The sequence below is a fragment of the Nannobrachium achirus genome (assembly GCF_963921795.1).
Source record: "Nannobrachium achirus genome assembly, chromosome: 13".
In the NCBI taxonomy this organism is placed as follows: domain Eukaryota; kingdom Metazoa; phylum Chordata; class Actinopteri; order Myctophiformes; family Myctophidae; genus Nannobrachium; species Nannobrachium achirus.
The window spans coordinates 11,818,660-11,846,171 of NC_137833.1; the positions used below are offsets into that span (position 1 = coordinate 11,818,660).

General features: G+C 42.2%; 2 protein-coding genes across 2 annotated transcripts; one reads left to right on the forward strand and one right to left on the reverse strand.

Annotated features, from left to right (window-relative positions):
- On the forward strand, window positions 1-23,571 carry prokr1b (prokineticin receptor 1b; the record flags this gene model as incomplete). Its single annotated transcript, XM_080740569.1, has 3 exons — window positions 1-254; window positions 1,723-1,941; window positions 22,845-23,571. The coding sequence occupies 3 exons, from the start codon at window positions 1-3 to the stop codon at window positions 23,569-23,571; spliced, it is 1,200 nt and encodes a 399-aa protein (XP_080596695.1).
- Window positions 9,481-13,035, reverse strand: LOC308296922 (leucine--tRNA ligase, cytoplasmic-like; the record flags this gene model as incomplete). Its single annotated transcript, XM_080740277.1, has 1 exon — window positions 9,481-13,035. One exon carries the CDS (start codon window positions 13,033-13,035, stop codon window positions 9,481-9,483), a length of 3,555 nt encoding a protein of 1,184 aa, XP_080596403.1.
- Window positions 23,572-27,512: the final 3,941 nt, after the last annotated feature.

The following is a 27,512-nucleotide window of genomic DNA, read 5'->3' on the forward strand; positions in this document are numbered from 1 at the left end:
ATGGGGGATTCCAACATCAGCCAGCTGGCGGCGGCCGTGTACACGGAGACGCGGAGGAACCGCTTCCCGCCGAGCGAGATGGATCACCTGGCGGACACCTACGACGTCATGGACCTGGACTACGGCGACGAGATGCCCGACACCACGCAGGGCCAGGCCTTCTTCGTGGCCACCATCGTCATCGGCGCGGTGCTGGTGTGCATCATGCTGGTGTGTGGCGTGGGCAACCTCCTGTTCATCGCCACACTGGCACGGTACGAGCAGGGTTGATTTCAGTGGTGGAAAAAGCGTGGCGGCTCCAGGGAATAATCAGCGGGGGCCCTTCAATTTTGTCCATTACACGTTTTCTCACTGAAAATATTATAATTTCCTGTGCTGCATACACAACAATACATGAATAGACATCAAAACAAAACCAACTCTGTGCAGCGCCAGCTAGGCTACCTTTTATTATTGCATTTTCATTAGACTATTCATTAATTTGAAAATATATATTTATAATAATTACAATGAACAAAACATAATTATATAACATAATTAACACCTGTAAAACATCTTAAAATAATGGTGGTGTCCAATCTGGACTGGGGGGGGCACAAACTCTAATCTGGGTGGGCATTGCCCCCCAATGCCACCCTGTGGAGCCGCCTATGGGAAAAAGTACTCAAATGTTTTACTTAAGTAAAAGTATCAATACTGCAATGTAGAAATACTCTGTTAGGCTGCAGCCACACCAAAATACCTAGAGTGGAATCCGCCAATGCATTTCAATGAGAATGGAAAAAAACACTCCATTCTCATTGAAATGCATTGGCGGATTCCACTCTAGGTATTTTGGTGTGGCTGAAACCTTAGGGTGCCCTCAGACCAAAATATGGTCGGCAGTGGATAAACTCTTCTGGTGCGCGACTGGCAAAGAACGCAGAGAGCATATTCCGTCCCAAAACCAGTGACGCCCCTGTCACTCACTTCCCGCACCGCCCTCCCTCCCTGTAGCCTGTTACACTAGCGTAGCGATCCTCATCATATTTTACGTGTCAACTCTATAATGGACAGGCGAAGGGTACTCGCCCTTGCTTTATTGGAAGGGGAGATGCAACAAGCTTAAAAAGAGAAGAGTTTGGGTGCATGAGACTCTTGATCAAAACTAAACATCTCCCAGTCCCTTCCTGATTCTCGGAATGTTACGCCTTCGACTCACCCGATTGGACAGAGGGGGGAAACCAGAATCTGCGTGGAGAATTTCTTTGCTCCACCATAAACGCAAAGTCTGCGCGGAGTGCAGATATCCTCCACTGACATGAAACCGCCGCCTTCTCATTGAAATGCATTGGCGGAACGCGGATTCCACTCTCATAGGTATTTTGGTCTGAGGGCAGCCTTACTCTGTAAAAGTCTGGAATTCAAAATTTACTTGAGAAAAGTACAAAAGTATTGGTATCAAAATGTACTTCAAGTACCAAAAGCAGAAAGTACTCATTATACAAAAAGTCCCATTTCACCAGTTTCAAATGTAAGCAAATATTTGAAAATACCAGATCTACAAGTAGATCTACTTCTAGATAGTCTATTTTCAAATAGCCGAAATGTATACAGGGCTGAAGTGGTTTGTATGTTTTGTAATAAAAAATAATCTACCAAGTAACTAATAAATATTGTCTGCATGAACTAGCTACGCAAGCTGCGCCTAATTTTTTTGCTGTCAAAATCCAAAACCACCAGGTACAAGAAGCAGCGCAACCTCACCAACCTGCTGATCGCCCAGCTGGCGGTGTCGGACTTCCTGGTGGCCGTGGTGTGCTGCCCGTTCCTCATGGACTACTATGTGGTGAAGAGGCTGCACTGGGACCACGGCCTGGTGCTCTGCGCCGCCGTCAACTACCTGAGGACCGTGTCGCTCTATGTGTCCACCAACGCCCTGCTGGCTATCGCTATTGACCGGTAGGTTCCTAGTCTAGTAGGAACGCACTGCTGGCCATCGCTAATCGCTAACCCCAACAGGAGTCTCAAGGCTCTGACTGCCAGGGGTCAGGGTGGGCCACCTTGATGGTGGAGAGGGCCGCTATATAGGCCTATTTCCACACCCTTTTTTTCATAATTAATGCCCTACTTCGTCATTCTGTGTCACACAAAAGTTGCAGAAATAGACGATCTACAACCTCAAAACGAGTCGTGCTGCGACGTGTTTTGAGCTTGTAGACCAGCTATTTTGAATTCTTTTTAGCTATTTTTAAATTGGAATCCTGAAAGTATTTTTTTTTTTAATTTCAAATGCATTTGGTAATACATAATGCTAACTTTATAATTTTTAAAGTTTACAAATACATTGGACATAGAAAAAAGAGTAAAAGAATGCAATTGTAATACTTTTCATTAAACTGCTGCTATAATATAGACTGAAGTAATTAAAGTGGGTCATGTTTGCGTGTTTGGAATTGGAAGAGCTGAAATCAATAATATTAACCTCCTGCGGAGGCGCATTAAGTGAAGGTGAGGGCCTCATGTGGCCCCCTGGGCCGCCAGTTGCCCCTGTTTGCTCTATGATGTTGTTCACTTCAAGATGAGGTGTGTTTGTTTCATGTTGTCGCTGTTGGGCGGAAATGGATCCGATTTATTCACAAGTTCTAGTTCATACTTGTCATTGGTTCCAAGCAACCCACTTAACCACTTTCAAATCACGCAAAAACATAAATACACAATTGCAGATCTACATCAAAGCTCACATTGTGGCATGATGAAGTAAATTAAGTACCTCAAAATTGTACAGTACTCGAGTAAATGTACTTTACTTGTCACATGTTACTTTCCAACCAGTGCCAATAGGAACTTGCTCATACAGTTGCCATTAACTGCCATAACACAACAGAGAATCAAATGAAATGCAATACAATGAAATGAAATGCCCTTGACGGCAGCAGTGACACTTTAATTATCTTTGTTTTGGAGAGCGAGATTCATTTGTCTTGAAAGTCTTTTGTCAAGCTAATGATGTTTTCAACATGTCAACAGAGATGCTCGGTATTGGAATTAATAGCACACAGGCCTATTAGCCGTGACATAGCATCCTGTCACAGCCCACCAGCTCTCTCTATGACAATATAAATACAACGTGTTGGACTTTTACAGAGGACCATCGTCATGCAGTTGAAAATCAATTGTTTGCGCTGAGTAATGTAGAAAAGCAGTTAAGATATGTCATCAACGAATGCTCCCCCTTACTATTTGGTCTGTCCCAACCTAGAAACTTAAAGAGGCGGTGCCATAGTTTTGTACTTTTTCCGGTTTTCATGTGTCTAGGAGGTTGACAGTACTTCATTAGATCCCCAGGTGTGGTTGTTATGAGCAATTATGTATTCCTTTGTAATTGTGGGCTCGCCTTACAGGCGAGCACACTTTAGATGTTGTCATTATTAGTGTGGTTGCCCTAACAGGGAAACACACTATAGTCCTAGGGAAACTTTATTTTTTCCGGTAGATAAACTTTTTTTTGGGCGCGTTTCACGGCCCACAGTTTTTGCGCCACACACTCGCACCATATGTCAAATCGACCGGCTTTATCGGGAATCGTGTGCTTCCATTTTGCTAAGAGAAAGGTTCTATCGTTTAATTGATATTAATTTATTAGTGAATAAATTTTCCCCATTGACTTATAATGGGAATCCCAAAACTCACATTCAATTATTTTCTTTCTCGCAAACCATAGGGGCTACAGTTTCAAAACTTGGAGAGGAGATTTATAATGATTTCAAGGATTAAATAAAAAATAATAGTGTCATTTGGCCTCATGGTGGCGCTATAACAGCCCACTTTACGTTTCGGCCTGTAACTCTTGAACCGTAGGTCGGAAAATTAAAATTCCTTTTCCCCTGGATTCCTTGGGTCATGACGCATCTCCCCATATAGGCCACGCCCATTTGCGTCAGGATAGATTTTCCGCCATTTTGAATTTTCTTCAAAACACTTTTTGCTCCTTTTCCCACATATTTTCTCCAAATGTCACAAAAATCGGTACACAAGATTTCTGAACCCACGGGATAAACATATTCAAGCGATATTTTGATAGTCCATACCGTTCGTCCGGAACACGCTTCCAAAGTCAGCAAGAGGGGCCCGTTTTGCCAAAAATAGCCATAAATCATAAACGAAACATCCAGTCAACACCAAATTTTAACCACAACTTGCGGGTGGGATATTCAACAAATCCCCAAAAGCATTTCCACTTCGACCCTTAGGGGGCGCCACAAACGCACAAAACGTAACCGTTTCAGGCCAAAACGCGTTTTTCAGGGGGAACAACCCTCTCAAAACGAAACACAAACGATCTCGGGAGCGACGTGACAACATAATCGTCTTGCAAAACTCGTGGGAGGGGGGCGGGTCGGGCAACCACACTCGCAATTTCCCAAATTGCACATTTTCTAGTTAGTGTGGTTGCCCTTACAGGGCAACACACTATAGTTCTAGGGAAACTTTATTTCTTTATTTATTCTTCTAGATAAACTTTTTTTTCGGCGCGTTTCACGGCCCACAGTTTTTGCGCCACACACTCGCGCCATATGTCAAATCGACCGGCTTCATCGGGAATCGTGTGCTATCATTTTGCTAAGAGAAAGGTTGTATCGTTTAATTGATATTAATTTATTAGTGAATTAATTTTCCCCATTGACTTATAATGGGAATCACAAAAACTCACATTCAATTATTTTTCTCTCACAAACCATTGGGGCTACAGTTTCAAAACTTGGAGAGGAGGTTCATAATGCAAGCAAGGATTAACTGAAAAATAATTACATCATTCGGCCTCATGGTGGCGCTATAACAGCTCACTTTACGTTTTGGCTTATAACTCTTGAACCGTAGGTCGGAAAATTAAAATTATTTTTTCCCTGGATTCCTTGGGTCATGACGCATCTCTCCATATAGGCCACGCCCATTTGCGTCAGGATAGATTTTCCGCCATTTTGAATTTTCTTCAAAACACACTTTTGGCTCCTTTTCCCACATATTTTCTCCAAATGTCACAAAAATCGGTACACAATATCTCTGGACCCACGCGATAAACATGTTCAAGCGATATTTCAATAGTCCATACCGTTCGTCCGGAACACGCTTCCAAAGTTAGCGAGAGGGGCCCGTTTTGCCAAAAATAGCCATAAATCATAAACGAAACATCCAGTCAACACCAAATTTTAACCACAAGTTGCGGGTGGGATATTCAACAAATCCCCAAAAGCATTTCCACTTCGACCCTTAGGGGGCGCCACAAACGCACAAAACGTAACTGTTTCAGGCCAAAACGCGTTTTTCAGGGGGAACAACCCTCTCAAAACGAAACACAAACGATCTCGGGAGCGACGTGACAACATAATCGTCTTGCAAAACTCGTGGGAGGGGGGCGGGGCGAGCAACCACACTCGCAATTTCCCAAATTGCACATTTTCTAGTTTATCTAGTAGGTCAGTCAGGTCAGTTCTCCTCAAAACTTCGGTATCCTACTACTCCTACATACTTAGTGAGAAAATGAAAATAAAAACATCAATGTGTTCAGCCTACAGTGGCGACGTGTGCTATTATTTTATACAGCAATCGGCCAAATGGTGGCGCTGTAGGAAGCCTTCGAAAGTGCGAACTTTGAACAGGTATAGCTCATGCTGTGTTTGAGGTAAAGCCATGAAACCTGTATACACGTATGCGTCTCCTCATGCCGAACAACTTTTACGCTCTGACTTTTGACCTTTGACCTTTAGGTCTCCCACAATTTGGAATTATATGAAAAACAGTAAAAATCTATCTCCTCCTGGGATTTTCGCGTTACGCGCATGACACTTTTTTCACATGAACTTTGGACCAATACGGTCAAACTAGTCTCGGCGGATTTCTTTTAAAGTGAAATATATTTTTTTAATAATTCAATCAATATTGCGGTTTTATGCAAATTATTCTTCGGCCTCTAAATCATACATGCAAAGTTACACGTTCATGGCATTTGGCAAAGATGTGGAGGGTTAGTCAAAGTATCACTGAAACCAATTTTATTCCAATCGGCCAAAGGGGGGCGCTATACGAAGCGTTTGAAAATTCAAACTTCAAACGGGCATAAGTCATGACTCGTTTCGTTTGAAGACATGCAACTTGTTACACGCGTGCTTTGACTCAAGCGGAAGACATCTGTGTCGTTGTTAAGTAAGCTCCGCCCTTCGATTTTCCGCCATTTTGAGCAGTTTGTAAAACGCGTAAACCCGCTTTTATTCTGGAATCTTCGCTCCACGTGCACAAAACCTTTTTTACGTGAACTTTGGACCGATATCTAAAGATCTGTCAGATCGGATTTCTTTAAAATTGAAACATGCTTTTTTAAATAAATTCAATGAATATTGCAGTTTTATGCAAATTATTCTTCTGCCTCTAAATCATACATGCAAAGTAACATGTTCATGGCATTTGGCAAAGATGTAGAGTGTTAGTCCAAATATCACTAAAACCAATCTTACCCCAATTGGCCAAAGGGGGGCGCTATATCATTTTGAGCAGTTTGTGAAACGCTTAAACCCGTTAGGATTTTTTTTTTGCAATTTGCATGAAACATTCTACACACAATCTAAGGACCTTTATCTAATATGCCTATGAAGTGCACACACACACAAAAGAATAATAATAATGAATATAGCTGCAAGCAGCGATAAAGTGGCCAAAGCCAAAAACACTTCAAATCATGAACACCTGCAATGTGCGTGAAATCTTGCAAGCACATTCCCAATAGGTCAAGGAACAGATACCACCCTTCTTACATTGGCCTGTTATAGCGCCACCAGCGGGTCAACTTTTGCACAACACATTTTTGGAACAAAATGGACCAATCTTTGACGTCAGTAACGTCAAAGAGAGCACTGCCTGCGATCTTGACATTTTGTACTTTTATAGCCATTGTTTTCCGGCTTGAAGCGAGCCCACAATTGTTTCGAAGGAACAATATTTTTCTAGTGGCTAATGATATTGGAATTGATCAATATCTCTTCAGTTTAACCACTTAGTCCCTCTGTAGGCCTACTTCGTTAATCGAGTTCTTTTTCCATCTATACCAAATGTCTTTGCCAAAAATAGCAGATTTACAAGATCATGTAATGTTTGATCTGTGTTGTAGATTAATGAAGTTCCAGACCACTTCTCTCTGTGTTGACAGAGAGAATACACAAAAGTCACTTATTTTGGTGTAACACCCAAGCCTCAGCTCGTTTTGGGCAAATCTCAGATTAGATTGGCCTATTCTAACAATCACTGGCATACATACAATAACATGCTACTACACAATACAAATACATGAAATAAAACAATGTAGCCTACCTGGTGAGAATACATGCAAGTCTCTGGTCAGACTTCTTTTGGTGTAATACTCAAGCCTCAGCATGTCTACAACAGAATAAACTACATGACCAAAAGTAGTTTGTTGTAAACAATATACTGTCCGGTATGACAAATTGAAAACACGTATAAAGCATCACTACTTAATATCGGTAGATGTTGCATGTTTAGTACAAATTGAGCCTACAGAAGTTATTTTATATAAGGAAGTCAGGATGTGTTGTTGCTATCCTCCCCAGACCATCCCCCCAAATCATACAACTGAGGTTCAATGTTATGTAATATCTGTATATTATACTTTCCTCTGGGGTGTTTGTGATATCAGATTAGGTCTCATGTTTGAGCAGATAATCTGTTATCACAGCAGAGCTACACCGTAAAACTAAATCAATATCATTGCATAAATGGTAAATATCATTGCAACAAATGGTATAGTTAAGCTAAATAAATGGTGTGTTTAATCCTGAGCTGAAGTATATAAAATAACCAGCATTCATCACAGGTATCATAGTAATAAATATAGAGACTCTTGTTGAATTTTGATGCGCTGTGAGCTTGTAGATCTCCTATTTTTGGTAAATGTTCCCCACATTGCTGGGATTCAAGTGCTTAAATCTATCCACCTGTTTCCGCGGGAGTTTACTGGAGATTATTTGGACCTGTTTGGACCACACTTCCGGTTTAACAGCAGACATACAAGCTCACGTCGCGTCGCAGATGCAACTGTTGTGAGCTTGTAGATCACACTCGGCTGCGGTGCCGGAAGCTCGGTACAGCGTCTGCGCAATGCACTATGGGGCGTTGGAAAGTCGTGGATAAAGTTATTTTCAATCTTTATGGAAATGGATATTTCTGTCAAGTTCTCCTTGAGACATATTCAGAATATGGTCACCCTAATTAAGAAGAAAAATATAAAACTATGAAAGCACAAGAATAATAACCATTACAGGGTGCCCCCAGCTAAATTTGTCACAATCATTGTAATCACTTTATCCATACTTTATACGTTGGCTATTCAAAAAGGTTGCAGATGTAGCTTGTACATAGCTAGTATTTTTTAGAAAATGTTTAAAGTGTTTGAAATATACATATTTTTACATAACTCTTCTCTTCTGGGGGTCCCTGGCACAAAACATTATCAGTCGAGTGTCTTCTTAACTTCTGATTTAGACCACAGATCTCAGCTAGATCGATTTTCATAAAACCCACCACGATACAGTTAAAATCCGCCTGCAGAAGCTTGTGATTGTCTGAACCTGAGGTAGGGAGTGCTCTGTTGTGTTCACTTGGACCGCGTGGAGGTGCCAAAAGTCGGGGGGACAAAGATTTACTAGTCTGGCCCCCTGGTTTACAACATCTAACGCTTGACACAACGACTCGCTTGGCGGTGTCTCACGTGGCTCAAGGTCGCCTGAGACGGCGCGCCTCCACGTGGGTTGAGGATTCACGAGGGCTAAACACCTAGGAAAGTGGTGAAAAGGTAACTCAATAATGTTGGGCTCTGGGTGAAACCTATGTTGCCATGTCTGCTTATAATAAGCAATTTGGGACTTTTGGGGAAAAAAAACGTGTAGTTTATTGGCCTTGATTTTTTATGTTTTTTTTAAACCAGTGGTTCACAATCTTTTTCAAATCAAGGACCCCCAGATTGTTAAAATGTTTCAAAAATATTCAAAATATTTTATTTTTTTATTCTCAATATTTAGTAAATCTACAAGCTCACAATGTGTGACACATTGTTGGTGATCTATTTTCAAATAGCCGATTTAAAGTAGTAAAACTGAGCCTAGTTGCTTCTATTGGGCTTATTTTCATAGACCCGGCAACTTTCTTTGGCTAAATCTGGCAACGCACGATTCCCTGTAAACTTTCTTACTAGGGAGGATGTTGAATGAAGCAGCACACAGAGAAAAATCTCAATGGCGGCGCCCATGGAGAGGGCCAGAAATAAGGTGAATAAGGACAGACTGTAAAACTGATAAACCTCAGTGTGTATGGCAGTGAATGTTGAAGCCATCTGTTAAGTTATACTTATCACCCTTAAAATAAATCACATAAGCACCCCCGTATTGTTGTCAATATGTGTGCCTGTGCTGGGCAGCTTCAGAGTGCTGTGTTGTTCTACTGGAGAAGGTACACCAGAGAGTCACCGATGTCCACAGTGAGGCCGTTATCAGCCATGGTGACCCTCTTCTCTTCCAGGTTGATGCTGAACACAGACTTGTCGGAGATGGGCAGCTTGCCTTCTTCCTCGCAACCCAGAATAGGAACCCGCCGGGGACCCAGGACCGGGTCTTCGTAACGCATCAACTTCACCCTGTCTTTTATGAGCCTGTTAACTTTGGCTAGTCTGCGAATGATACTGTCTCTGTTGTCCCCTTGTCGAATGTCAACCCTGGTGGAAAACAACCCATTGAATGGCTGGGGGTTGATGAAGGACACAGACACACCAGTCTCTGATCTGAACACACTGAAGGGTTTCCCTGGGCAACAGTCCTCCTTCACCTTGTCATCAGCCTCGGACGCAGGCAGCACGTCGATCTGATCCAGCCCCAGGGAGTTGGTGAGATACTCCAGGTTCTTCTCCAGCACGTCAGCCTCGTCAAACTCCAGCTGCAGGTCCAGAACCCTGGCTCCGTTCTTCTCCAGGTGCTCCTTGATCATAAGTACGAAGGGCATGACTCTTTTCATGTATTTGAGTTCCAGCAGGTCTCCCAGCTTAGTGTAGATCACCTTGTTGTCTGGAAGGACTCCGCTGTCACTCTTATAGTATTTGCCTAGCAGTGACAAGGCGCTGTGCTGCCATGGAGGGTAACTCTTGGCCACATAGATGGTACAGCGGGAGGGCTTGGCTGGGGGCGTGGAATCCCCTTTTTTGTTCTTGGGCGGCTGCATGTAGGCCTTCAAGCGCACTCGGAGGTCATGGGCGGTATCCATCAGATACTGGGAGGAACGGATCAGAACCTCGTCAACGGGACCTGCCGCGGGCCATAGCGCCTTCATCAGAGTAGTGGGCTTGCTGAGGAGGCCCCAAGTGTACTCGCAGAGGTGTGGGCAGATGGGTGCCAACAGTAGAGTCTGTCTCTCAATGAACTGGAAGACAAGGTCTCTGTGCAAGCCCTCGATGGCCATCTCAGAAAGGAGGACATACTTGTCCTTGGCTGCCTGGAATTCGAAGAAGCCGCTCTTCAGCGCCTCCTTGTACATCATCCTGTCGTAGTGCTGCTCCGTCTTCAGGATGCCCTTGTTCATCTCACTGGAGAACACTCTGTCGTTGAAGGTGTCTGCGGGGCCGGTCCTCAGGTTGTTCTGGTTTGTGATTATCTCCTTCACCCACTCCACCCAGGTGTAGAGGCGCAGAATGCCCGCGTCCGCCATGGTCTCCACAAAGTTGGCATCCTCCACCGTGTCGCCCGCGTCGGCCAGGGCCAGACGCATGCCGTCTGCTGAGAACTTCTCAATAGCTTGTCTTAGGGTGAGGAAGTTTCCTGTGGATTTGGACATCTTTTCAGAGTTGAGCAGCAGATGTCCGTTGGCGCGTACTGCCTGTGGCCACTTCCCATTGTCTTTTGGCCACATGGCCACGTGGTTGTACAGGTAGTACGACAGGTGGTTTGGCACAAGGTCTTTGCCGGACACGCGCACGTCAACAGGATACCAGTACTCAAACTCCCTCCGCAGCCTCTGCAGGTGCTCGTTGGGGATGTCTGTCTTAGGGAACGGAGACGTCTTAAAGAAGATGAAGTCCCACACCTCTCTGGTCATCTGCTCTGGCCTGATGCCCAGCGGTGAGGGCCCCTGTCCATTTAGCACCCCGCCCTGCAGGAGGTGAGCCACCGTGTAGTACGCCATGTAGATGGTGGAGTCTGACAGAGACTCGATCAACCACTTCTGGTCCCACGGCAGACGTGTTCCAAGGCCATAGGTGCGAGAGCAGGCATGCTCCTGGAGCCAGTCCAGTGTTGCTTTAAAGTTCTTCCTGGTCTCCTCACAGAAAGTCTCCAAAGACTTGAGAACGTCATTGGCCTGCTGCTTCCACTCCACATTACCATAGTCCAGGTACCACTGGTCACACAGGGCCACCACACACTCGTCGGCTGACCGGGACATGACCTGCTTTTCGGGCTCCATGTAGATCAGGGCGTCTCCCTTGTCTATCAACATCTTCTGGATGGGTTTCTTGACATCCTGGACTTTCTGGCCCTTGTAGCCGTCAACCAGCATGATGCCTTCATCGAATCCTTTACGGTAGACCTTCTCCTTGGCTTCGTCCAACTTCTCTCTGTCATTCTGACTCTGAATCTTCAGTTCATCACACACCAGAGGAGCGGATAGGTTCCCATAGCCTGGGATTTCAATTATGGGAATTGGCTCAAAAGGCAATACCATCTTGTCTTCAATTCCATACTTCTCCCTCAGTGCCTGCTTCTTCTTGATGTCCCTGAGAGCGGCAATGTCATCAGGAGCATCAGATGGAACGCTGGTCACCACCCCGGTACCTTTGTCCTCCTTGATGGTGAGCATGGGAAGAGCATAGACGACCTTGTAAGAGGTCAGAGGGGCACTCAGTGCACAACCCAAAATATCCTGTCCCAGGATCTCCATGAGCACCGGCACCACTCCGTCTTCCTTGGTGACTCCTTGGTAGGACATGTTTCTGGCAGACCTCCTGGTGCTGATGAACACGTCTCCGTTGGTTGTCTCAAAGGCCACGTACTTCATGTCCGGTCTCACCCAACAGTTGGTCTGGCCGAACATGGTCTCTGGTCTCAGGGTGGCCGCCACCAAGTAGATGTTCTTTCCTTTCAGAGCGCTGCTATATAATACTTTGCTCTTGAATTTAGCTGGGAAGGGCTCTACAATCTTCATCTTGACAAGAGTGTACTCTTGTGGTCCAACTCCCTCTCCAGTCTGCCTGTCATGGTCCATGCACGGCTGTCCATCCTTGGGCGAGAAGATGGTGTACCTTTTGCCAAACTTGATCTTCCCCCTCTCCTTTAGAGTGATGAACTGCCATCTGACAAAGGAATCATAGAAGGGGTTGACATCTGTGGTGATGAACGAACGCCTCCAATCCACCTTGACCCCCATGTCTTTGAGGTCTTTGATGGCCAGAGGAGGAAAGTAGTCCAGCCAGTGTTCAGCGCTGGCAAACTTGACAATTTCTTTGTCCGACAGCCCTAGGGATTTCATAATCTCCCACTGGAACTTGGAGCCGCAGGTCTTGGCTGCTGCTTTACTCCTCTTGCTCTTGGCCTTGTCCTTGATGATGATTTCGTCATCAATCTTGGGCTTCTCTTCCTCCTCTACCTCCTCGTCTGGGAATTGTGGAGGGTTTCCATACAACTCCATCTCTCTCTTCAGCTTGTCTGCACAGGCTTTGATGGGCATTCCTGTGCAATGCAGCCCAAATGGAAAGAGACATTGCTTCCCTTTCATACGCTGGTATCCAACAGCAAACTCACATTTGGACATACTGAATGTGTGGCCTAGATGCAGTTTTCCATTCATGTATGGGTAGGGGAAGGTGACAAGGTACTTATTCTTGTTTGTGCTTTCTCCAGTAGTGGTTGGTGCATCACACTCAAAAGGCTTCTCCTTTTCCCATTGCTGCTGGATCTCCTGCTCGATGTTCCTCAAAAAGTACAACTTCGCTGTACCCTTCCGCTCCGTCATTTTGATTCTGTAACCGTTGGGTTACTTTGCTGTTGTTTTAATTCACACGAAAGAACCAGACGTATTTAACAGTCACAGTGAAAAACCCTACTGGCAAAGCCAACACACATTGACTTCTGGGAAGAGCATCCCATTGACTTATATATATATATATATATATATATATATCCATATCCATATATGGAGCTATATCCATCTAGCATTTGTGATGTCAGATGTAGAGGTATTGGCCAGCTCCATATATGGATATCTAAGTGATGATCCAGTCGTCTCCAGGTATGCTATTAAGGTCAGTGTTGTGATCTTCATACTGTATATGGAGATCCAGGTGGTGATATATGGAGAGAGAGAGACACACACACACACACACACACACACACACACACACACACACACACACACACACACACAATTAATTTAATTTTCCCAAAATATGATCATAGATGTCTGACATCATAGATAGACCACATGAGACTGACACAGTATGTCCATATATGGGCATTCCAAGATATGGGCTTAACATTGATGACATCAGGGATCTCCATATAGGGGCATACAAGGGACAAAGGTCCTGTTGCATCTTTACTTGAGCCAGCAGAGTGCACAAGTACAGTACTTTGTTCGGCTGCGTATGTATGTATGTAGATATGTAGGTAGGTAGCCGTGTGTGTTTAATAAGCCCGTAGCCCAATCAGGGACCAGCATTTCTGGTAAATTCATCATTAACTGCCAATGAGCCAGCGTTCCTGGTGATGCCAGTGATGATGCCAGTGGTGAGCACACCTCATGGCGCGCTCTGCTGGCGCACATGTATGGCCTACTTGTGCACTGATTAAAAACAATAGCAGATATACAAGCTCAGTGCCGTGCTGCGAGCTTGTATATCTGCTATTTTTGAAATGTGGGTGCAAATCTTTGAATATATGTATTGTTTAAGCGAACATTTGTAACTCAATTTTGCTTCTGGGGGATCCCCTGGAACGAATACATATCATTTTGTGGGTCCTTCACGTGAAAAGGTTCAAGCACCGCTGACATAGAAGGATTTGAAATATTCAAAGACTTGCACACATTTTCACGATTTCTCAAAAATAGCAGATCTACAAGCTCGCAGCGCAGCACTCGGTGCCACGCTGTGAGCTTGTATATCTGCTATTTTTCATTATTTAAAGTACCCAGGGCCCAGAATTTGGTGCGACACCCTTGGCAGTGGCACCACGACGAGTGCAGTTCTAGTTCCATTCACTCCAAGCATTTTATATTGTAAGTCATTTCCATGTATATGCCCGTATTGATCCGAATAGCTTGAGTAAGGAAGGAATTATTCCTGTATGAACAGGCCTATACTTTGTCCATCTCAGTGGAGTGCAGCTGCCAGGACCTTTGAACAGTCAAATCCATCCATTAGGTCTTTAATCCACTCAAGACATGTGCCATTGTACCAGGGGTCTTCAACGTTTTTCAGCCCAAGGACCCCCTAGCTGACACTTGACCCCCCCTACATATAGAATGAAACTGTGTTGCTGACAATCTATTTTCATAGATAGCTTCATAGACTTGTTATCATCAGTGTTGGATTCATGTTCATGTGTATCTTTCAGACATTTAACCACTTAAACCGTCAATACTACCTTTGACTCTGTACTTGGCCTGCTCTTTTTTCCCCTCTACACCAAACCGCTTTGCAGAAAATAGCTGATCTACAAGCATACAACGCCTCACAGTGCAAGGTGTTGTGAGATTCGGTGTCCCCCCAGGGGTCCCGGACCCCTGTTGAAGACCCCTGCAGTATGCTGTATATGCTATTTTGACTTACGCCCTTTTTCCAGCAAGACAAGCTACAGTACAGGTGGCATGACATGACTTATTTGAAGGTCACATATAGGCCTCAATCAGACTAAATGATGAAGAAACATTGTCTAGTATTATTAAACACAATGATTAAAGTGGTAAATAATTTACCGGTACTCACCCGCCACTATATGTATGCTTTTTGCTATTATTCAAGAGAGCATACTATAATGCTTTGCCATTGCTCAAGGTATTCTCACCTAGTATGAACTGTGAAGTGAGCGGTGTCTTTTATGAGTTCATTGTGGGATTGTTTTAGTGAGCACACTAGTTGTCCCATCCACATTTTTGGCACCTAAAACTAGTCATTGTGGGCTCGCCTATAAGGCGAACACACTTTAGATATTGTACAGGTTTATTGTGGGCTCGCCTATAAGGCGAGCACACTTTAGATATTGTCATTATTGTGGGCTCGCCTATAAGGCGAGCACACTTTAGATATTGTCATTATTTATTTGTTTATTTATCTATCAGTAGACGGGATCTTCGGTTCCTTTCTACTCCTACATACTTAGTGAGAAAATGAAAATAAAAACATCAATGTGTTCAGTTTACAGTGGCGAAGTGTGCTATTATTTTTTATAGCAATCGGCCAAATGGTGGCGCTGTAGGAAGCCTTCGAAAGTGCGATCTTTGAACAGGTATAGCTCATGCTGTGTTATACATACAGCCATGAAACCTGTATACACTTATGCGTCTCCTCATGCCGAACAACTTTTACCCTCTAACTTTTGACCTCTGACCTTTAGGTCTCCCACAATTCGGAATTATATGAAAAACAGTAAAAATCTATCTCCTCCTGGAATTTTTGCGATAAGCGTACAAAACTTTTTTCACATGAACTTTGGACCAATACCTATACAGTCTATGTGGTGAGAAGTTTGTACGTTAAACCATTAATTTTTAATAATTCAATTCATATTGCGGTTTTATGCAAATTATTATTCTGCCTCTAAATCAAACATGCAAAGTGTTACTTTCATGGCATTTGGCAAACATGTAGAGGGTTAGTCCAAATATCACTGAAACCAATCTTATTCCAATTGGCCAAAGGGGGGCGCTATACGAAGCGTTTGAAAATTCAAACTTCAAACGGGCATAAGTCTTGACTCGTTTCGTTTGAAGACATGCAACTTGTTACACGCGTGCTTTGACTCAAGCGGAAGACATCTGTGTCGTTGTTAAGTAAGCTCCGCCCTTAGATTTTCCGCCAATTTGAGCAGTTTGTAAAACGCGTAAACCCGCTTTTATTCTGAAATTTTCGCGTCACGTGCACAAAACTTTTTTTACGTGAACTTTGGACCGATATCTAAAGATCTGTCAGATCGGATTTCTTTAAAATTGAAACATGCTTTTTTAAATAATTCAATGAATATTGCATTTTTATGCAAATTATTCTTCTGCCTCTAAATCATACATACAACGTAGCATGTTCATGGCATGTGGTGAGAAGTTTGTACGTTAAACCATTAATTTTTAATAATTCAATTCATATTGCGGTTTTATGCAAATTATTATTCTGCCTCTAAATCAAACATGCAAAGTGTTACTTTCATGGCATTTGGCAAACATGTAGAGGGTTAGTCCAAATATCACTGAAACCAATCTTATTCCAATTGGCCAAAGGGGGGCGCTATACGAAGCGTTTGAAAATTCAAACTTCAAACGGGCATAAGTCTTGACTCGTTTCGTTTGAAGACATGCAACTTGTTACACGCGTGCTTTGACTCAAGCGGAAGACATCTGTGTCGTTGTTAAGTAAGCTCCGCCCTTAGATTTTCCGCCAATTTGAGCAGTTTGTAAAACGCGTAAACCCGCTTTTATTCTGAAATTTTCGCGTCACGTGCACAAAACTTTTTTTACGTGAACTTTGGACCGATATCTAAAGATCTGTCAGATCGGATTTCTTTCAAATTGAAACATGCTTTTTTAAATAATTCAATGAATATTGCATTTTTATGCAAATTATTCTTCTGCCTCTAAATCATACATACAACGTAGCATGTTCATGGCATTTGGCAAAGATGTAGAGTGTTATTCCAAATATCACTAAAACCAATCATACCCCAATTGGCCAAAGGGGGGCGCTATATCATTTTGAGCAGTTTGTGAAACGCTTAAAACCGTTTTTATTCTAGGATTTCTTTTTAGCAATTTGCATGAAACATTCTACACGCAATCTAAGGACCTTTATCTAACATGCCTATGAAGTGCATACAATAAAATAATAAAATAATAATAATAAATATAGCTGCAAGCAGCGATAAAGTGGCCAAAGCCAAAAACACCTCAAATCATGAACACAGCCTGGGATGTGCGTGAAATCTTGCAAGCACATTCCCAATAGGTCAAGGAACAGATACCACCCTTCTATCATTGGCCTGTTATAGCGCCACCAGCGGGTCAACTTTTGCATAACATTTTTGGAAAAAATGGACCAATCTTTGACGTCAGTAACGTCAAAGAGAGCACTGCCTGCGATCTTGACATTTTGTACTTTTATAGCCATTGTTTTCCGGCTAGAAGCGAGCCCACAATTGTTTCGAAGGAACAATATTTTTCTAGTTTATCTATCAGGCAGGCAGGCAGTCAGTCATACTATATCAAGTTCTCCTCAAAACTTCGGTTCCTTTCTACTCCTACATACTTAGTGAGAAAATGAAAATAAAAACATCAATGTGTTCAGCTTACTGTGGCGAAGTGTGCTATTACTTTTTACAGCAATCGGCCAAATGGTGGCGCTGTAGGAAGCCTTCGAAAGTGCGATCTTTGAACAGGTATAGCTCATGCTGTGTTATACATACAGCCATGAAACCTGTATACACTTATGCGTCTCCTCATGCCGAACAACTTTTACCCTCTAACTTTTGACCTCTGACCTTTAGGTCTCCCACAATTCGGAATTATATGAAAAACAGTAAAAATCTATCTCCTCCTGGGATTTTCGCGTCAAGTGCACACAACTTTTTTCACATGAACTTTGGACCAATACCTATACAGTCTATGTGGTGAGAAGTTTGTACGTTAAACCATTAATTTTTAATAATTCAATTCATATTGCGGTTTTATGCAAATTATTATTCTGCCTCTAAATCAAACATGCAAAGTGTTACTTTCATGGCATTTGGCAAACATGTAGAGGGTTAGTCTAAATATCACTGAAACCAATCTTATTCCAATTAGCCAAAGGGGGGCGCTATACGAAGCGTTTGAAAATTCAAACTTCAAACGGGCATAAGTCTTGACTCGTTTCGTTTGAAGACATGCAACTTGTTACACGCGTGCTTTGACTCAAGCGGAAGACATCTGTGTTGTTGTTAAGTAAGCTCCGCCCTTAGATTTTCCGCCAATTTGAGCAGTTTGTAAAACGCGTAAACCCGTTTTTATTCTGAAATTTTCGCGTCACGTGCACAAATCATTTTTTACGTGAACTTTGGACCGATATCTAAAGATCTGTCAGATCGGATTTCTTTAAAACTGAAACATGCTTTTTTAAATAATTCAATGAATATTGCATTTTTATGCAAATTATTCTTCTGCCTCTAAATCATACATGCAAAGTAGCATGTTCATGGCATTTGGCAAAGATGTAGAGTGTTATTCCAAATATCACTAAAACCAATCATACCCCAATTGGCCAAAGGGGGGCGCTATATCATTTTGAGCAGTTTGTGAAACGCTTAAAACCGTTTTTATTCTAGGATTTCTTTTTAGCAATTTGCATGAAATATTCTACACACAATCAAAGGACCTTTATCTAATATGCCTATGAAGTGCACACACAAAAAAAATATAATAATAATTATAAATATAGCTGCAAGCAGCGATAAAGTGGCCAAGGCCAAAAACACCTCAAATCATGAACACAGCCTGGGATGTGCGTGAAATCTTGCAAGCACATTCCCAATAGGTCAAGGAACAGATACCAACCTTCTCACATTGGCCTGTTATAGCGCCACCAGCGGGTCAACTTTTGCACAACACATTTTTGGAACAAAATGGACCAATCTTTGACGTCAGTAACGTCAAAGAGAGCACTGCCTGCGATCTTGACATTTTGTGCTTTTATAGCCATTGTTTTCTGGCTTGAAGCGAGCCCACAATTGTTTCGAAGGAACAATATTTTTCTAGTTTATCTATCAGGCAGGCGGTCAGTAGACGGGAACTTCGGTTCCTTTCTACTCCTACATACTTAGTGAGAAAATGAAAATAAAAACATCAATGTGTTCAGTTTACAGTGGCGAAGTGTGCTATTATTTTCTATAGCAATCGGCCAAATGGTGGCGCTGTAGGAAGCCTTCGAAAGTGCGAACTTTGAACAGGTATAGCTCATGCTGTGTTTGAGGTACAGGCATGAAACCTGTATACACTTATGCGTCTCCTCATGCCGAACAACTTTTACCCTCTAACTTTTGACCTCTGACCTTTAGGTCTCCCACAATTCGGAATAATATGAAAAACAGTAAAAATCTATCTCCTCCTGGATTTTTTCCGTTACGCGCACAAAACTTTTTTCACATGAACTTTGGACCAATACGGTCAAACTAGTCTCGGCGGATTTCTTTTAAAGTGAAATATATTTTTTTAATAATTCAATCAATATTGTGGTTTTATGCAAATTATTCTTCGGCCTCTAAATCATACATGCAAAGTTACACGTTCATGGCATTTGGCAAAGATGTGGAGGGTTAGTCAAAGTATCACTGAAACCAATTTTATTCCAATCGGCCAAAGGGGGGCGCTATACGAAGCGTTTGAAAATTCAAACTTCAAACGGGCATAAGTCATGACTCGTTTCGTTTGAAGACATGCAACTTGTTACACGCGTGCTTTGACTCGAGCGGAAGACATCTATGTCGTTGTTAAGTAAGTTGTTAAGTAAGATTTTCCGCCATTTTGAGCAGTTTGTAAAACGCGTAAACCCGCTTATATTCTGGAATTTTCACTCCACGTGCACAAAACTTTTTTTACGTGAACTTTGGACCGATATCTAAAGATCTGTTAGATCGGATTTCTTTAAAATTGAAACATGCTTTTTTAAATAAATTCAATGAATATTGCAGTTTTATGCAAATTATTCTTCTGCCTCTAAATCATACATGCAAAGTAACATGTTCATGGCATTTGGCAAAGATGTAGAGTGTTAGTCCAAATATCACTAAAACCAATCTTACCCCAATTGGCCAAAGGGGGGCGCTATATCATTTTGAGCAGTTTGTGAAACGCTTAAACCCGTTAGGATTTTTTTAGCAATTTGCATGAAACATTCTACACACAATCTAAGGACCTTTATCTAATATGCCTATGAAGTGCACACACACAAAACAAAAAAATAATAATAATAAATATAGCTGCAAGCAGCGATAAAGTGGCCAAAGCCAAAAACACCTCAAATCATGAACACAGCCTGCAATGTGTGTGAAATCTTGCAAGCACATCCCCAATAGGTCAAGGAACAGATACCACCCTTCTTACATTGGCCTGTTATAGCGCCACCAGCGGGTCGACTTTTGCACAACACATTTTTGGAACAAAATGGACCAATCTTTGACGTCAGTAACGTCAAAGAGAGCACTGCCTGTGATCTTGACATTTTGTACTTTTATAGCCATTGTTTTCTGGCTTGAAGCGAGCCCACAATTGTTTCGAAGGAACAATATTTTCTAGTTGGGGTTTCTTCCTGGAGGCTGACACCTTGTGGGTCAAAAGTGCCAAAAACACAGATAAAATGACATCATATAATCCTCCCCTCCCCTTTTACCATTCACCCAACACTGTGGGTGTGGCTAACTTCAGCTGGGTCACCACCCACCATGACAACCAGGCATACTTAATGAACTGCTGGGTGTGGCCACGTAAAAACCTAATTTTAACTCTTTCTGTACAATCTTTTGGAAAAAATTCTCCTCCTAGTATAATCATAATACCTGATAATCATGTTTTAGGGGGTGAGAAGATCATGGTAATACATCTTTATAGGGGAATGAAACGCTAGCTAGGCTGATTTTGAAGTTTGTTAACCACCAGGTTAAATACTACAGCAGGGTAAAAACATGGCAGGCTGCATCCATTATAGTACACAGTGATGTAAGCAGCCCAGCTAATTAATAATGGGTGTGTTAGACCTTTTGTCAATACTGTCTATCATGCTTGCCCATTGGCCATGCCCTTGGCCCTGGACACGCCTATGAAAATGTGTTTGGTCCAGTTGTGTTGATTACTAGTCTGCCATGTTTTCAATCTGCCATAGTTTTTAACCTTACAGTTTGCCAGCCGAAATAGAATGGTTGTTGGTAGATTAGCCGTGAAATTTCTATTATTGTATTATGATCTGAGACATAATATTATGTTTATAAACATGAGCCCGCCACCACTCCTTCTTGGACCGCACCGCACCGATGTTTTTTATTTTTTTCCCCCCCCCAGGTCATTAGCTCACCGTGATTATCTGGATCTCCGTTGGGATAGAGTGGTAGTTTTGGCCGAGCATCGATCTCCCCGTGCGTTTCGCGTGCGCGATCCGTGCGCATAATAATCCATGCATATAATCCAAGAATGACTGAACAGTCGATGTGACCATTTTGGCTAGCTTAGCCCTTAGCACTCCAGCTATGCTAATGTTATCCTCCAGACAGTAAACGGACGGTGTCAAGGAAGCATGAAGAAGGAAAGGCCATGACGTCACCTCTGCTTCATGTCAGAGCAGCCATGAGCTATCGATGGACGAGCGGTGACTAGGGAAGGTTAGATGAGGTTAATTTACCCCCATTGATTCCGGATGGGGACCCAAAAATGCATTTGGGTTCACATCTGGAATTAATGGGGGTACATTTACTATATCCACAGTCTTAGGAATGTGACAAAAAACTAAAAATATTATTGAACTCAAGTCTCCATGGCGTGTGTAATCAATAGAATCATTTTGGGGGGTAGAGTCATTTTGGGGGTGAACATTTTGGGGGTGAACTACTCCTTTAAAGGGATAAAAAAAAACTACAAAATCAGCCTGGGGTTTCAATCCCCTTTAACTCTTCACTTCAATACCACTGCCATGTGTTTTTCGTTTTTCCTTACCTTTTCAAGTAGTCACAGAATATTTTCCCGCTGTGATTCCAATCTTTTTACAACAGATGGGGCTGTTCGCTAACTTGTGAAAAATGCAAAAACTAAAAAAAGAAAAAAGGATAAGAATCTCGTCTTTGGCAGTGTGGACCTAAGACAAAATGACGAGAAATCTCGTCTCCCAGCCATTGTCAACCTGTCTTCGTATAATTGGCCTCTACAGTATTTCAGCATGATAACTTTCCAGCTTGGAACCCCCATTGATGATGTCATTGGTAGGCACGTTTTTGAACTGTCCACAGCCTACTAATAAGACACAGATTGAGTAGACGGAAATTGCACCATCTTGTAAGGACCAATGTGAAGTGGAGTTGAAAATGGGTGAAGTGCTAGTCTAAGCACACATTTTAATCAAACATTCATAGCTTATTAACGGCAGCACAGCAGTTAATGTTTATCACTCTGAATCTCATAATTGCATTATAATGAATAATGGATCACCCAATATCGAGCCTAAATGTGACTCAAAGCCGGTGGCCATTGGAATTGGCCAATCATTATTACATTATTGGCACAGTGCACCATATGAGACTACTAATTCGATTGCACTATATTATGAATGAGGTTCTTGGCTGTGCAAGATGTCTAGACTGGGTCTTCAAAGTTTTTCAGGCAAAAGAAGCTGAGAGAGAGAGATGATTAAACTTAGATTCCATAGATAATGAATGTTCGTTCCCCCAGAATATGAATGCTAAGGTTAATAGGCATGCATTTTTAATATGTTTCACGTTTGGGCCCTTTCGCTTGCTTTATCAAGGTCAGTATGGCCCTCTGGAGAGAATAAATGCTGCACCTGTGGTCTTGAATAACTTGTGGTCTCTCTTATCTTCCCACAGGTACATGGCAATCGTCCACCCTCTGAGGCCTCGCATGAAATACCAAACCGCGTACGGCTTGATCACAGGCGTGTGGATCGTGCCCATCCTCATCTCCGTCCCCTCCGCCTACTACTCTGAGACCATGCACCTGTACCCTCAGGACGGCACCGGCACCACGGCGCCACCACCCGTCCACAAGGTGTTCTGCGGCCAGATCTGGCCCGTGGAGCAGCAGGCCTACTACCGCTCCTACTTCCTGTTGGTCTTCGCCGTGGAGTTCGTGGGGCCCACCGTCGTCATGGCCCTGTGCTACGCCCGGATCTCCCGCGAGCTCTGGTTCAAGAGCGTGCCGGGCTTCCAGACGGAGCAGATCCGCAAGCGGCTGCGCTGCCGCAGGAAGACGGTGATGGTGCTGATCGGCATCCTGACGGCGTACGTGCTCTGCTGGGCGCCGTACTACGGCTACACCATCCTGCGCGACTTCCACCCCACGCTCATCACGCGCCAGAGGAACTCGCTGGTGGCCTTCTACGTGGTGGAGTGCATCGCCATGAGCAACAGCATGATCAACACCTTCTGCTTCGTCAGCGTCAAGAACAACACGGTCAAGTACCTGAAGAGGATCGTGCTGCTGCGCTGGAAGTCCACCTACTACGCCCCGGGCAAGACGGTGGAGGAGACGGACGTGAGGACGTCCAACGTGCCCGTGACGGAGGAGGAGATGGAGTGTGTGTGTCTGCGCTGAGGCGACGCGGTCGCTGCGATGGTCAGACCACAGTTTAATGGTTGGACAGTAGAGCGTAATGGTGGTGTGTCCACAGGCGCAGACTGAAATCCCATTCATTTATCTAATAGATGTTTCAGAAAAGGCTTCTATTGTGAGTTTATAGCCGAGGAATAAAGCCAAGCCAGGCTCTTTGGTGAACCATATGAGCAACATTTGATTCCGTTCATAAAGAATTCTGGGAAAAAAAGGGAAAAGTACAAGATTTTAAGAGTGAAGGAACTACTTCTCCCATGAGCCATTGTGCATACCTTTCCAAAGATTGCAGACAAAAATGATTCTTTAGCTTGCTTCTTATAAATTGTTGTCTTTAAATAGTGTTGTATAATATTGTAGTTGACTTGGAGTGATTTTCAGCTATTGGGCTATGGGGACAATTCGTGGGGAACTGCCCATAAGTCCGACATCTCATTACTCCGACTACGTGGCTATGCTTGCGGTTAGGGTTAGGGCTAGGGTTAGTAATGGGGCGAGTCGGAAAACAATGACACGGTACCACATTTGTGTGAGAGAAGAATAACATTTCCATAGTAATGCAACCTTCACCAATCAGAGACGTCACCCGGATGTTACACTTTAGCATTGTGGGTAGTGCAGAACTTCTGACATTGTGAGAGAAACCTGTTGTTTTTCAAACTAGATGGATTGCATACAGATGTGTGGCTTCTATAGGAGTATATAGCCTCATGTTACAACCAGTAGCCTAGTGTTACATTATAGCTGATAATGTAATCCTATTTGGAGGAAAGGGATTGCATTTTCACTTCCGGAAACTGGCTGTGATGCTGTATTTAGGGCCAGGCTGATTCGTCAGCCATTATTTAACTTTTTGGACGACATCTGTATCACATTGTGTCATGAATTTGAACCACTTTAATGCAGGTCCTAATTTGACCATGCCTTTATAAGTACTGGCTTCCATTATTGGTTGGATGCTTGTAGATCGGCTAATTGTTTTAAACATGTTTGAATAGAGTTTAAGTGGTTAAAGCGGGAGTAAGTAACTCTCCTCTCCTACTCTGGTTTCCTGCACAAGTGCTGAATATTATACTGTTGATCTAATAGAGCCTGCCTGCTTGCTCAGGGGATAAATTGAATCTTGACCTTCAATTTACAATTTAGGCATTTAGGAGACACTCTTGATCCAGAGCCACCTACAATAAGCAAGGTAATACTTTCAGGTCAGAAATCGTGTGAAATCCTGTGTCTAGGTGAGACATTACTTTTGACACAATCTAAACTTTGTACTTTACTTTACTGACGCCTACTACCCCTTCTGGGGCATAGGCTGTCAACAATTGTATAAGTCATATTGTATTAACATATTCTACAGACAGTGATGAGCAGTAGCTAGCTTCAAATAGCTTAACTACATTTCTAAGTAGCCTAACGGAAACTAGCTACATTTCTCTGGGGATAGCTTGTAGTGTAGTTGAGCTATTTTTAATCAAGAGTAACTAGTAATGTAGCTTACTAAATTTTCCAAGTAGCTGGGCCATCACAGTCGGGATGAATAAATACATAGACCAGTCATTACAATAGTGTCCCCGACTCCCCAATAGTGAGGGGTATTTTAATTTAAAGCCAGACAGAAGGTTTCCAGTTTCAGTCTGTTTTATAATATATATATATATATATATATATATATATATATATATATATATATATATATATATATATATATCTTTTTTTTTTGCCAGCATTTTTTGCCTGCATGCCCATTTGTTTGGTGGAAAAAAGAAGAAAGAAAAAGTAGTGTTGATGTAGCTAGCTATTTTTGGCCTGTAGCTTGTAGTGTAACTTGCTACATTTCTATGGGGATAGCTTGTAGTGTAGTTGAGCTATATTTAATCAAGAGTAACTAGTAGTGTAGCTTACTATATTTTCCAAGTAGCTTGCCCATCACTGTCTACAGATCAAAATTACATTTTAGTCATAAAAAAGTGTATGTGTTATTTTATCTGTTAAAAGTTTATGATGTATTTATTTATTTATTTATTATACATCAAATGTTTATTAAAATAAAATATTAATCAAATCTAGTTGATTATAACATTTTGGCACTTTATGACAAAATATCGGTCAAAACATCAGTATTCGGTCCTCTTTTGCAGGTCAAGGACCCCCAATTTGATAAAACTGGCCGTGGAAAATGATGTGCTTGCAGAACTCTGCTCCGCCCAGTTCCTGACCGCCAGTGGTGTTCTACAAGCTAACAACGCATCGCGACGCGTTGTGAGCTTGTAGATCTGCTATTTACAAACATTTTGTACTTTTACTTTTGGTACATTTTGATGCCAACACTTTCATACTTTTACCCAATTACATTTTTAATTCCTGTCTTTTACTTGTAACAGAGTATTTCTATATAGTAAGTAAAACATTTGAGTACTTTTTCCACCACTGCTGACCACATCACTGTCGTGCCAATATTCATGGTAACACACACCCTCTTGTGTAATATAGCTTAAATCAAACCTGCAACAGTTTTGATTTTGATAGGAAATCTTGATTTAGTGTTAGTCATGGTCTTTTGAATCAAATGTAATTTGGTTTCAGTTACATTTTAGTCATCTGGAAAAGTTGACGTTTTTGTCTAGTTTTAAGATTTTATTAGACTAAATCCACAGTTGATTTTGTTGACAAAAATGTATGTTCAGAGCGCAACAACCGAGTGCAACCAAAAAATGACTTGCCTTTTAGTTCTACTGGATCTCTTCTTCACTAGCCTAACATTTTAGTCTAGTTTTTATTTGTTGTCTTAGTTTTAGTTAGTTGTTTTAGTTAGTTGTTAAGTTAGTTTTACATTTAGTTTTAGTCATCATAGCTTAGTTTTTATTTAGTTCTTATACTGTATTTAGTCAGCGAAAAAAGGTAGTCGACGGACATTTTTAGTCATAGTTTTAGTCGATGAAATAAACACTGTTCAAATGCATCAACCATCGCTGTGCTCAGAATGTCCTGATCTATGCTATTAGCACAAATAAAGCACCAACGTTGGATTACGAGGATTGTATTTTACAAGAGATATTTGTAAGAAAAGATTTTGTAGGAAAGATGTTTGTTACACTTATGTTCAAGGAACAGCTGTACATGAATGTCATGGTTTTGTTGCGCTGTTTGTATTTTACTCATATGTTGTAATATTTGTATTATACATATGTGAGTCTTCAACAGTTGGCCAGGTCCAGGGAGTCCTCAGTTATTATTATTAACCACTTGAACCCTAGCATTCCTATTCTGAAGAGAACAGAATCGGGAGGTTTGGTGTAGAGGGGAGGAAAAAAGAGCAAATCAAGTTTACAAAGTATTGAGAGTGTAAGTGGTTAGATGAAAACACCCATTAATAGTAATCCATCATATTGATAGAAAAGACAACGTGCAAACAAATAAACAAAACAATATTAATTTACAAAACGCCAACGATGGTGCTGTCAACGAAGTCTATGAAGTTCTCTATGAAATCTATGAGCAAGATTAATCTTAATCATTTCTCTCTCAGCTATGGGGTCCTGGGCCTGAACAATTTGGAAGACCCTAGCGGTATATGGGTGAGCTGTAAATTAGCTCTCCTTCCGATGGCTTTACAGAATCTATGGAATTGCTTGCATGCCGTTTGATTTCATTGAATTATTTGTCTGTGTGTGTGTGTGTCCAGAGAACTTTTATGCTAAAGAATGAACATTCGTTTTATCTGGCACAACCATTGGTGTTTATATTCGAGAGTCGCTTGTGCGTCATCTTTCACCGCAAGCTCAATTATTTGATAAAAATCAGTGGCTAGAAAGAGCTTTTGTGAATTTTGTGATATCAATGAGGTTAAAATGTTTGTATCGTTATTTTATTTGTGTGTGTGTGTAATAGCAGTGGTTTTCAACCCTTTTCATATCAAGGTCCATTAT